General features: G+C 43.3%; 1 protein-coding gene across 1 annotated transcript in view; it reads right to left on the bottom strand.

Annotated features, from left to right (window-relative positions):
* prkdc (protein kinase, DNA-activated, catalytic subunit) overlaps nt 1-13,642 on the bottom strand; it is a gene marked incomplete at its 5' end in the record, with an annotated part of 156,664 nt that overhangs the window by 123,178 nt on the left and 19,844 nt on the right. The window contains 10 exons of the mRNA XM_083654725.1: nt 2,280-2,389; nt 5,299-5,458; nt 6,253-6,372; nt 6,453-6,539; nt 8,247-8,406; nt 9,986-10,098; nt 11,737-11,886; nt 12,113-12,232; nt 12,388-12,437; nt 12,646-12,814. Of these exons, the coding sequence (XP_083510851.1) occupies nt 2,280-2,389; nt 5,299-5,458; nt 6,253-6,372; nt 6,453-6,539; nt 8,247-8,406; nt 9,986-10,098; nt 11,737-11,886; nt 12,113-12,232; nt 12,388-12,437; nt 12,646-12,814 (1,239 nt within the window). The remainder of the gene's footprint in view (nt 1-2,279; nt 2,390-5,298; nt 5,459-6,252; nt 6,373-6,452; nt 6,540-8,246; nt 8,407-9,985; nt 10,099-11,736; nt 11,887-12,112; nt 12,233-12,387; nt 12,438-12,645; nt 12,815-13,642) is intronic.

The raw sequence follows: 13,642 nt of genomic DNA, 5'->3' as shown, positions 1-13,642 counted from the left end.
TCCGGTAGGCTAATAGCCTCCCGGGATGGAAAACATAATTCCCCGAGATTTTATATGATTATAAGAATGCGTTTTGTTAAATTGTAGGCTATGTCGGGCATGTGCCATGCGAGGAGAGAGAGAGAAAGAAAGAGGGGGGGATTGAGAGAGAGAGGGATAAAGTAATTTATTTATTTATTCATGTATGTATTTATTTAGGCTATCTATCTGGAATTTGGAGATAGAAAATCAAAGACCCTCGCAACTTCTATTACTATCACGGAGATTTCAGAGGATTACGCATATGAACACCTGTCCTGTCATGAATAAAATATTAATAAATCATTTAAGAGCCTACGGACATTGCGAGGAAGACAGACATGCAATCAGTCTGATTGTCTGAATCTTATCACAAAGAAGGCTGGCTCTGATTACCACGACTTGTTTTCATTTATTTAATGGAGACCAGAGGTAATTAGTTGGTTGAGTTCAAACTGCTGATGTGATGATCCCCTGAAAATCCCCCAAAGTTTATCCATGCAGACGCACAAGTCGTCAAAACAGGATCTGGAGAATGAAGATGTTGTTTTTAAACGATAAAAATGCTCGCTCTTCAGGCCATTAGGCTCAGCGCAGCTGATTACAGCAGCTGGTGTATCCGAAAACGCGCACTGTTAAAGTTGTGTCGGATCACGTTCTCACCACAAACGAACCCAGACAGACAGAGAACAGCTCCGCTCTAGAAATGCCTGGGGAAATGTATTTTGTGGATGCTACGGTTTGGATCGACAGCTTCGCGACAACCCTGGCCATGTGGAGCTATGCTACTGAAGAAGACGTAATTAAACTAGTGCCCCGCTAGCAATAGCCTATCTACCCACCGCTGCAGTCTGTCCAGTCCACTCGCTCAGACACAGGCACACTGAGGCACACACACAGGCAGCCGAGAGCTACTGAAAGAAGGCAGGGAGGATTTCATCTGAGAAGCACTCTGATATGCTATTACTCAATGTGTAACCAATCAGATAGCGCTGTGGGCGGGACATTACTTCAGCAGCACAGAACTGACACAGAGGCTCCTGGAGCTGCATCAGAGCCAAAGCAGCGCATTTTTTAATAAATGTATTATATCGGCAAACGGCCAATGAGAATGCCGATACAGATAATCGGCAAAATGCTGAATATCGACGTCAATAATCGGCCATGCCGATAATCGGTCGATCCCTACTACATTCACCCATTCACACACCGAAGGCGGACAGCTGCCACGCAGGGTGCTGGCACAGCCATCGGGAGCAATTTGGGGTTCAGTGTCTTGCCCAAGGACACTTCGACATGCGGACTGGAGGAGCCGGGGATCAAACCACCGACCTTCTGGTTAGTGGACGACCCGCTTTGACCTGCATCATAATTCTATATTTTATTTCATGGCCAGATGTGGCCTTTCTTATCTCATATAGTGCAAGTCGAGCTGTTTATGTGCTTTTGTCCCATGCGTGATGCCCTCGTGCTGCCTATATGATTTATATTGACACTGAACATTTGTTTCACAAGCAAGAAAATAATTTTGAAATATTCAGAAACACAATGAATCGAGAAATTGCATTGAATAATAATGTTGAATACAATGAAACATAGATATCTCCAACACATGATATATATATATATAAACGATTTAAACAAAATCTAATCGAATATATATATATATATATATATATATATACCGTATATATATATATATTCGATTAGATTTTGTTTAAATCGTTTATATGTCGAAACAAAATAAAAAATCATCTGGCCACTAGGGATCGCACGTGCATCCGGTGCACCAACGTATAATCGCCAGTGGCTGTGTATATGACGGAGCTGGCAGTTCAGCGTGCCAAGATGGCACCAAAACATGAGTATGGCTTAAAAAAGTATTGAAAGCATTGAATGAAGTACTCTATTGGTATTGGTCTCACTTTAAGGGTACTGGTATTATAAATTGTGAATGATGATACGTATCGTGAATAGATATGACCATCAACTAGGCTAGTTGATGGTCATGATGAACACTGAATCCATTGCTGGTGGTCATTATTCAAATTCTAAAGATACTGATATATTTACAAAACACTGGTTTATCTTTATACATCCTCATGGACGTCACTCCATGGACCTTAATGTAGAGAGGATGAGCTGGTCAACTCAAATTCAGACAAGCAGACACCAAATCAGATTTCCCTGAATTGAGAAATCCTCACCGCACCTCTAATCACTTCTAAAATATGAAAAGATAGTGTTTCCCCATCCGTTACCATGGAGATCTGTTTGGATTGCTTCAAGAGTCGCGTCATCACTCGGCTGTATCCTTTCTCACTTCCTGAAGACGAAGATGACGTCACCTCCCAGATCCTCTCGTCCTTCTCTAAAAGTCAACAACACCTTGGATTAGACTTTTTATCGCTGTCATTACCATCAAAGGCATAATCATCATCATAAATCCAAACAAAAATAATTGGCTTGCGTTTCATCAAGTTGCATTTAAAGTGTAACTAACCCCCAAAACAGGAGTCCCCCAGTCTGCCACCTCTCATTCATTCGTCCTATTTTCCTCCTTGCATATAGAGCAGGGGTGGGCAACTATTTTTCATGGGGGGCCACATGAGAAACCCAGATTGTTGCCGGGGGCCGAACAAATATTGTCATGCCGTAACCCATGGATGGGCAACTTTGATGATAGAGAGGGCCACAAAAAAAATTCTTCGCTACCAGATTTTGCTGAGGGCTGAACGGCGCCAGCGTGAAAAATTTGGGGCATTTGAAGCCAGGTTTAGAGGAATAACTCATTTTAAATTAACAATTGTGATGTCGTTATTCAGTCTTAACCAGCAATATTTTATCCTTTTCCTCACTCACTCCTATGTCACCACCTGCTCTCCCTGCAGGGCTTGAAATTAACTTTTTTCACCACCTGCCAATATGGCTGCTAGATTTTAAAGTTACCAGCCAATTAGAATTTCCACTAGCCGAAATGTTTTTCTTGAAATAAACCAGAATATGAGTGGGTTAATTTAAGCATAAGTATCAGTAAGTGGCCCGGGATTCTCAAAGCCTGTGTTGAGGGTCACACAAGAACAAAAATGCACTCTTGAAGCTAAATAAATCCAAAACCAACAAGTTAATTATTTAAATTTCTACTTCAATGGAGAACAGTCATTTCTTACACATGAGATTACTTTTAGCCTTTTAGTCATAAATATTATTGAAAGATATTCCATATTCCAGACTGAAATGCTATAACAGAAGAGTATTGCCCAGAATGACATGAACATTTGGACACTTATTCAGCGGGTATATTGCATGTTGCGTTCAAGTGCACTGTAAAAAATAAAATAAAAAATGCATTTTTTTTTTTTTTTTGCAATTCCATCGCGGGCCGCATACGGCCCGCGGGCCATATGTTGCCCATGTATGATATAGAGTATAAAGGCGCCAGGGCAGCCAATATAATGCATTTGTTTGGGTCATGTGGTTTTGGACAACCAATAGAAAGACAGTATCCGGGCTGGAAGAAATCTGACTGCCGCTCTTCTAGTTAGTTTCGTTTTCAACATATAGATTTAATCCACTGTAAAACATGACAAATACATTGTTATACCTTCCAAATTAGGTTTTCTGCATTAAAAACACTAAAAATTGATTTTCTTTTGTGGTTCTGTGGTTTCATAGTGATCTCCATGTGACCTAAATGGGCTGCTCTTATAGAGGAGATTGTGCTTGAGAAAACGATGCCAGGCATTGATATGGTAAACACTTTTTAAGATTCACAAATGCAATGTTATATGTGTGTGTGTGTGTGTGTGTGTGTGTGTGTGTGTGTGTGTGTGTGTATTGAGAAATCTGGTAATAGTAATTTCGTTATGTTTTACTTGAGATGCCTGAATTATTTCATGTTACAAGCTTATTTATGTCTATGGTTACAAGCAGAGGCGCTTTATTTTGAAACTCCAAGAAGGAAGTATCTGCCCTATGCAGGGAAGTAGCGAAATAGTGTCTTGCAAGGACTGAAAAGTCTGTTGGTTTTTTTGTTTTGTTTTTTATATTTCCCCCCCCCAAAAAAATCCTATTTTTATCCCCCATTAGTGCTAATTTTAATTAATTTATCCTGGTTGCTGCTCCACCCTCTGCCGATCTGGGGAGAGCCAAAGCTGGCTCCATGCTTCCTCCGAGACATGGGCAGTAGCCAGCGGCTTCTTTTCACCTGACAGGGGAAGCTTCACCGGTAGGACATAGCACATGGGAGGATCACGCTATTCCAACGAGTTCCCCTCCCTCCGAACAGGCGCCCCGAACGACCAGAGGAGACACCACTTCAGTGACCGGGATATTGCATGTTTTGGTGAGGGGTTCCAATATGAAGGAAACCCCCAGGGGGCACGGGGAGAACATGCAAACTCCACACAGAAAGGCCCTTTTGATGACCCCACCCAGGCGGTGGGCACTCGAGGACATGCGGACGGGCACGCACTCCTTCAGCACTCGCAGCGTCCCAGGTGGCAATCAAACCCAGGACCTTCTAGCTGTGAGGCGACAGCGCTACCACTGCCACTGTGCCCCCACCGTGAAAAGTCAGTTGTTTATCTCCCTTTCTGCTGCAGCATGTTGAAGAAATAAATGTTCAGTTTGAACAACACCCGTTCTGGTCATTATAGAGCAAGATGATCGCTTCCACCACAGAACACTGTATTTACATAGGCTACGTTACATATTTGCGGGAGAGGGAGGAATCTCGCACTTGTCCAGCATGACTGGGAAGGGAAACGTGAGTTTGTTTACTGCATCGCATGTAGTTAACGAGGAGATCCCGCAACTTCATTTTAAGGGGGCAGTTAAAAAATGCCATCTGGCTGTGTGGAGAGTTAATTTTAGAAGGGGCATTACCAAGCTGCGGGGCATCCACCGCACTGTCTGTTTGACTGTGGTATTCCTGCTCTGGATGATGCCGTGTAGGCGACACTTGGTGCCCTACGCTCAGCGCGTTGTGCGCGTGTAGGGAGCGGCGGCCCTGTCCCGAAACCACATGCTTTTAAGCAGTCTTTGCCAGAATACATTGGTCTTCTTTTCTATGGTTTAACTTGCATTCTGTCAAACACTGCAAACGTTTTATTCCTTTATTTGCTTACTTACCGTATTTATTTATGTAATTATTTAAAGCTCTTTTAAGCACTTCCCCACATAGCAGGGACATTTTCCAGGTATTCCAGGACTTTTAAAAAGATAAATTCAAGGACTTTAAGGACCTTGTATGAACGCTGAATATTGCGGTGGTCGTACCGTTGGTGGCGGTGGTTTTCAGGTATCCGTCCAGCAAGGGCAGTATGCTCTTGTAGCAGGGCTGCATGGTCTCCAGAGGGATGTGGGAGGACCAGGCCTCCAGAGCATCCAGCGCCGCGTTGGCCAAGGGAACGTGGCTCAGACCCAGCTTCAGAGCCGCCTACTCATTTGTGCATGCACACGCACACACGCACACACACACACACACACACACACACACACACACACACACACACACACAACACACACACACACACACACACACACACACACACACACACACACACACACACACACACACACACACACACACACACACACACACACCTACCTTAGTAGCCAACCGTTTGTAACCACTAAACGGCCTAAGGAAGTGAAATCTCAAAAAATCTTTCCATTGACGTTTCGGAAAATCCTTAAATAAAGAGTTTTACTTGGACAAACGCTTCTGTTGTTTTGGTCCAAGTCAAATGTTTTATGTTAACTCGCAATTCATCTCATAGCTGAATCGCTTGGTTTATACAAGTAAAACTCTGTTTATATGGATTTGATGAAACGTCAATGGAAAAGTGAATGGGGTTATTCACTTCCTGAGGCCTCAGGTCCCATGCGGAACGTGGAAGAGGCCAGGACTTAGACACTAGTACTTTACTTTAGACACACTTTAGAAAGAACCTTTACTTATCAAGAGAAAGTCGACTAAACAACACTCTTTTTCAGCATTGTCCTGTTTCACACATTCATACGTGGGAGCTGGGGGGAGGGGACATTTTTTGCCATAATTATGCAATTAATGGAGAGTCCTAAGGGTATGTTTGCAGGGTCAAATCAATTTAACATGCAAGTGATAGGAATGACATCGTTGGGCGAAAGAGCAAGTTGGAGAATTGTTCAGCCTTGGCGGAGGTTTGCATGACTTCCTTAAAAAAATACCGTAATGAAAGGATATCCCACCTCCAGAGCAGGATAGTAGGCGTTAATGTCCAGAGCCACCATGTTGTGATGCAGTGAGAGGATGAACGTCAAGCAGGAGGCCAGCAGTTCGTCTTTGTACTGCTTCATTCTCACACACACCTGACGGTAAACCACAGTTTTTCAGTTGACAAACGAACAAACAAGCAAGTTATTTACAACTATTTGAAGAAATCAGCTACCTCTTTTCCAAACTTTGAGAAGAGTGCAAAGCAGGCACTTCTCACGGTGTCGCTCCCGGAGGACGCAGTGCTTTTCAGGCCAACTCCCTGTTCAAAACAGACTTTCTTTAATAATTTATTCAATATAGGAGTAGTGCACTTTATAACAATGCTATTAATTTTCTACTGAGTTCATAGACATCTGGAAATACCCTACGCCTCAGACATCTGAGATTGCAGGGCATCACATACTGCCTGGAACAAGCAAGGCAATATGCTACATGATACACAGGATTTACCCACTATGGCCCTGATATAAAATTGCGATGATAATTATCTGATTTTAAATGTTAAAAAGACTGCAGAGATGGTGTTTGATCCCAGAAGCGTCGGGGACCACAGGCCTGTGGTCATCCACGAGCAGCCCATCTCGCAGGTCTCCTCTTACAAGTATCTCGGGGTCTGCGTTGATAATGCGTTAACCTGGAGCACCCACGTTGATAGTCAGTGCAGCAGACTACAACAACGCCTGCACTTTCTACGCCGCCTCAGAGTTCATGGTGTCGACAAGAAATGTATGTTACTTTTTTATCAGTCTGTTTTAGAGAGCCTTATTAGATACGGCATCACAGCTTGGTTCGGTAACCTATCTGTACAACTAAAGTCCAAACTGGTCCGTCTGATGCACACGGCATGGAAGATTATAGGGGTGAAAGACCACTCATCCCTGCAGTCTATTTTTGAACAGGCCACTCTGAGGCAGGCTAACAGAATCGTTTCTGACCCCTCCCATGTTCTACATGCAGAGTATGAGATACTGCCCTCTGGCAGGAGGTTCAGGGTAACTCGCTGCCGATTAAACAGATTTAAAAATTATTTTATTCCCATTTTGATTAAACTGTTAAACAGCAGCAGATAAACAAATGTACAATTATCGCATATCGATATCAAGACTTGTAATGTAGCACAATTATATATATTTATATATATTATAAGAAATGTATCATGAAATACTGCATTGCAGTGAGGTGAGGCAGGTCCTAGACCTGCTAAATAGCCGGGACATCATGTTGTGTGCTCATCTTGTTTATTGTTGTTATGTCTTGAGTCGATTGATTGATGCCCGAGCTCCCCCGACTGTTTTGCCGGATACTTTGTTGGTCAGACAAACTCTGTATTTGTGTAACGTCGCACTTGGCTGTTGTCCTGTGTGTGTGTATGTATGTATGTATGTATGTATGTACCGGTATGTACGTACGTACGTTTTTATGGCTGCAGTGTGGGCATAAGCCCAAGACAAATTTCCCATGCGTGGGACAATAAAGTTAATCTTAATCTTAATTGCTTTTCCATGACTTTCTTTAACTAAACAGGAGCACTTCCATGTCCTCAACATTTTACAAACAACGAAAAGAAGAAAAAGCTGCAGTGAGTGTATGAAACAATTTGAATGAAAATACATTCTTATACTCATTATCAGTGTTTCCCAAACTATGGGTCGGGACCCAATTTGGGTCGCGGACCAGTGGGGGGTGGGTCGCCAACTGGTTGTCATGGCAACTCATTATCGTATGTTTTTTGTGAGTTTGGGTCCGAGGGAGATACAAAATGTATCTTTTGGGTCACAAGATGAAGTTTGGGAACCCTTGTTCTATATCCCTGTATGGTGACCCACATGTAAAATTCCCTGATATCCCCAGATAATTTCTCAAATTCCTTGACTTTCCCTGTCTGGAATACACCTCTCAAAATCCCATGATATTCGAGGAATCCCATGACCAGTGGGAACCGTGGAGAAGAGAATTGGAAAAATACCTGGTAGTATTGGATTCTTTTGGCAATTTTCATGGAGACTGAGAGCAGCTTGTAGAAGCCACTGACAAGTGGATTCCTTATGGAGTAGAGAATGAGCTCGTGGCTCAGCTGGTACACCCAGGGCTGGAAATACTCCACATGCTTATTCAGCAGCAGCTCACTGCAAAGATTAATACACATGGTGCTCACCCAAGGCTGAAATCAGTGCTAAAATACTGAATACTGTACATACAATTTAAAGGGGGACTTACCCCCCCAGATATGTGACAAAATGGCATGCTGCTTGATTAAAAAAAAAAAAAAAATCAGAAGAGCGTCCCCTCTTGTCTCACTACACTCTTTGGCTGTGTTAAGACCATTGATTGGTTCAGACCGGAAAAATAAACCGGAAAGGGCACCATGATACTTTTCCCCGCATAGAGGAAAAAACGTTATATCAGAGTGTATCAGAGATAGAGTACGTTATAAATATAGCCACATTATAAACAACTAACCAATGCTGGTGGTCTGTATGGAAACAGTGTTACTCAAAATGGATAAAAGTTATATCAATTTTGGAGTGGCGTTTTACTGCCATGTAACATAACTAACTAGCCACTAACATTAGCCACAGTAGCGGATTACCCACGATGCCTTGCGCTGTTAAAAAACTTAATGGAGATGTTGCAACTCTCCTATTATGGCTCTGGTGTGAACTACAGTAATGATCACATGAAAAAAAAAAATTCACATGAGTGGGAAAGGGGGGAGTTGGCCGTGACGTAACAGACAACCACATTTTGGAGGGCAAAAAAATGCAGGTTTGAACCCATAGAGGGCACTTTGCTGCCTGAAAATGATACACTTTGTACAATTCTAACAGATTGGTCTCAAATGTGGAGATTTTGACCAGAATCCTTCACATACCACACCAAAAGCCATATATATTGGTTAAAAGTTGAAAAAAAGTGTTTTGGGGGTTAGTCCTGCTTTAATTATGAGGGGAAAATGTGTCATTAAGCTTAAAATAACAATTCACAAAATGTTCATATAAATTATCTCCATTATGCTACTCTCCAATTCTGATTGATACTGACTTAACCTATATCAAATTCATGAAAGCTTTTACATTTACTGTTCTAAGCACCCAGTGTCTGGTAGATATTTCCTAGGAAAAATACAGATTTCAAAATGCAAATTTTGAAATCTGTACGTATCAAGAGTGGCCCTGACCACGTGACCACCTTCGACCCTCCCTGTAGGGCTGACCGTGGGTAGCTACTGGGACGTAAGTTGGGGCTTGGCCAGCCCCGGCTGGGTCACCTGGGCGAGGGTGTATGATGTTGCGAGACCCGAAACATCCTATGACCCCAGGGTACATCACTGAGGATACGTCCCAGTTATGCATCCATGCGATGTTTTTTTTTTCTTGATATTTAAATTTGGCATTTACCTCAGTTACGCCCAAAATCTAGAGGCCATGATACCTGAGGCAATTTAAATGGGCCAAAAGTCTTAACCAAATGCCTTGGGTCATTTCTTTTAGGCTCCATACAGACCACTATGTCATTATACATTATTTATCTTAATTCACATATCATATCCACATCTCCATTATTAAAATGTCATTCCACCATCAGGTTTTCGGCTGGCGGTGTGTGTGTGTGTGTGTGTGTGTGTGTGTGTGTGTGTGTGTGTGTGTGTGTGTGTGTGTGTGTGTGTGTGTGTGTGTGTGTGTGTGTGTGTGTGTGTGTCATTACCTGCAGAAGTGGACCAGGTTGCTGAAAGCTGTGAAGTCTTTGGCCTTGTTGGGCAGCAGGTGAGCCGTTGGGTCGGAGGAGGGCAGGACAACACCGGCCACATCATCAGCACCCTGACAGAGGAGAGAAGTTACATCATCAGCACCATCAGCACCCTGACAGAGGAGAGAAGTTACATCATCAGCACCCTGACAGAGGAGAGAAGTTACATCATCAGCACCATCAGCACCCTGACAGAGGAGAGAAGTTACATCATCATCACCCTGACAGAGGAGAGAAGTTACATCATCAGCACCCTGACAGAAGAGAGAAGTTACATCATCAGCACCCTGACAGAGGAGAGAAGTTACATCATCATCACCCTGACAGAGGAGAGAAGTTACATCATCAGCACCATCAGCACCCTGACAGAGGAGAGAAGTTACATCATCAGCACCCTGACAGAGGAGAGAAGTTACATCATCATCACCCTGACAGAGGAGAGAAGTTACATCATCAGCACCATCAGCACCCTGACAGAGGAGAGAAGTTACATCATCATCACCCTGACAGAGGAGAGAAGTTACATCATCAGCACCCTGACAGAGGAGAGAAGTTACATCATCATCACCCTGACAGAGGAGAGAAGTTACATCATCAGCACCCTGACAGAGGAGAGAAGTTACATCATCAGCACCCTGACAGAGGAGGGAAGTTACATCATCATCACCCTGACAGAGGAGGGAAGTTACATCATCATCACCCTGACAGAGGAGGGAAGTTACATCATCATCACCCTGACAGAGGAGGGAAGTTACATCATCAGCACCCTGACAGAGGAGGGAAGTTACATCATCAGCACCCTGACAGAGGAGGGAAGTTACATCATCAGCACCCTGACAGAGGAGGGAAGTTACATCATCAGCACCCTGACAGAGGAGGGAAGTTACATCATCAGCACCCTGACAGAGGAGGGAAGTTACATCATCAGCACCCTGACAGAGGAGGGAAGTTACATCATCAGCACCCTGACAGAGGAGAGAAGTTACATCATCAGCGCCTTGACACAGGAGGGAAGTTACATCATCAGCACCCTGACAGAGGAGGGAAGTTACATCATCAGCGCCTTGACACAGGAGGGAAGTTACATCATCAGCGCCTTGACACAGGAGGGAAGTTACATCATCAGCGCCTTGACACAGGAGGGAAGTTACATCATCAGCACCCTGACAGAGGAGGGAAGTTACATCATCAGCGCCCTGACAGAGGAGGGAAGTTACATCATCAGCACCCTGACAGAGGAGGGAAGTTACATCATCAGCGCCTTGACACAGGAGGGAAGTTACATCATCAGCGCCTTGACACAGGAGGGAAGTTACATCATCAGCACCCTGACAGAGGAGGGAAGTTACATCATCAGCACCCTGACAGAGGAGGGAAGTTACATCATCAGCGCCCTGACAGAGGAGGGAAGTTACATCATCAGCACCCTGACAGAGGAGGGAAGTTACATCATCAGCGCCTTGACACAGGAGGGAAGTTACATCATCAGCGCCTTGACACAGGAGGGAAGTTACATCATCAGCACCCTGACAGAGGAGGGAAGTTACATCATCAGCACCCTGACAGAGGAGGGAAGTTACATCATCAGCGCACTAGTCTCTCCCCTCACAAATTACACAGCAGATATGAGAAAAAATGTTGCATTATTTCATTAAACTCATTCATGAATAATTCTGTGCCCAACAACATGACTCAACTTGAGATCTCACCTCCTCTCCTGTTGTGACTTTGTGCACAGACAAGTCCAACTTCTCCACAATGCGGAGAATGGATTTGAGCAGTTCATCGTACAGAAGACGGCTCAAAGACACCAGAGCAGAGTTATGACTTTCAAAATCTCCATCCAGAACTCCTGAATCCTGCAAGACGACACAAATGTAACAACAAAGTCAGAATTCTGCAGTCAGACTTTCTTGTAATCAAACTTTTATTGACTACATTGTATCATCACATTGAATCAAGAAGCCCATGTCGTGTATCGAATTGTATATCATGAGAAAAGCAGCATATCGTCCCATTCCTGATAACAGGTTGTAAGGAACAAAAGTAATGGAAAAAATACTATAAACTTAGGTGAGAACATACCTTCAACTGATCACAGTCTAGAAGGCTCTTGTACAGGCCAAGGTAGTCCTGACTAGACGGGACCTTCCACTTCCCAGTACGCATTTGGGAAGAGCCCTCGGCATTCCCAGTGTCTTTGTCCTGATGAAAGAACAAGAGCAGTATGCTTGAGACATTGTTCACCCATCTCCAAAGTAAAAAGCTAGGATTTTATGAGACAAAGCAAAGTTGATGAATGGGAGACTGACTTTAGGGCATGTAATAAGTGTGTATTCCATTGATAAAAAAAAAACAACCTCAGAAAGCATGATGGGTTTTGAGCAGACACGGATCAAGCCCTGGTGCACTGAAAAAGAAGCAAAAGCGAAGACAGCGACTGTATTTTACGATTTCATTCTCAAAAAGTTGAGAAAGCACAAATATGGAAGGCATTTCCGTGTTTCATGACCACTGAATACAGATACATTATTTTCCCAGCTGCTATGCACCAACAGAAACATAAAAACAGATGTATGAAAGGCATTTTTGGCCCAACGTGCCCATGAGCAACTCACCCACAGAGCTGATAAAACTCCACAGGATGGGTCCCTTAGATGCCATGGCCACTAGCACCTTCAGGATGGAGCGGCAACACATAGTCTGCATCTTCTCACTGTACTGAGGGCAAATGTCAATTTGAACCACCAGGAGGCGCTCCAGCAGTGGCGTATACACCTCTGGGATCTGAGAATGTGCAGATAAGCAGTTTTCAAAATAAAAACAATGAAAACAATGCATCAGAATTATTCAGGGATCCCACACCTCCTTATACATCAAATTCAATGACTTTCCAGGCCCATTCCCCTCAAATTCAAGGACCCAACACGGCATAGTTTTGATACCCAGATCAAGGTTAATTACTGTTACAACACAGCATTTTTATAATGAGAACTAACAGGCTTTACAGAAGCTCACAGACAATTAAAAAGAGAGAAAGGCTTGAATGTGTGAACACTTCTCAACTTCAATTTCTATTCTTGCACAAAATATAGAAATTCAAGAACTTTCAAAGACCCATGTCTACTTGTGACTATTTTCAAAAAACTTTAAAAGGCCTTGATTTTTCTCAAATTCACAAACTTTCAAGGATTTCAAGGACATGTGGGAACCCTGATTATTAGCATTATTCCACAGTCGGTACCTGTAGGAGCCAAATAGGGTGTGGTCATATTTCCTGTGAGTATTGCATGTTATACTTTATGCGCCCATGGGGTGTCGGGGTGTCGCTGTGCCATATTACCTGGGCTCAGGTAGTCTATATAGGTAGTAACTTCACCATTGTGCACTGACTAGGTGTTTGACCCTGAAAGGGCAATGGGTTTTTGAGCGCTTGGCTGTGGCGGGTAACATTGGTTTGGTGGAGCTCTGCTTTTTGTGTTGTTTTTAGGGTAACATTGGTTTGGTGTGCTCTGCTTTTTGTGTTGTTTTTAGGGTAACATTGGTTTGGTGTGCTCTGCTTTTTGTGTTGTTTTTAGGGTAACATTGGTTTGGTGTGCTCTGCTTTTTGTGTTG

The sequence above is a fragment of the Poromitra crassiceps genome (genome assembly GCF_964638095.1).
Source record: "Poromitra crassiceps genome assembly, chromosome: 2".
In the NCBI taxonomy this organism is placed as follows: domain Eukaryota; kingdom Metazoa; phylum Chordata; class Actinopteri; order Beryciformes; family Melamphaidae; genus Poromitra; species Poromitra crassiceps.
Note: the sequence above shows the minus strand (reverse complement) of the source record. Positions and strands in the feature narration are given on the sequence as shown.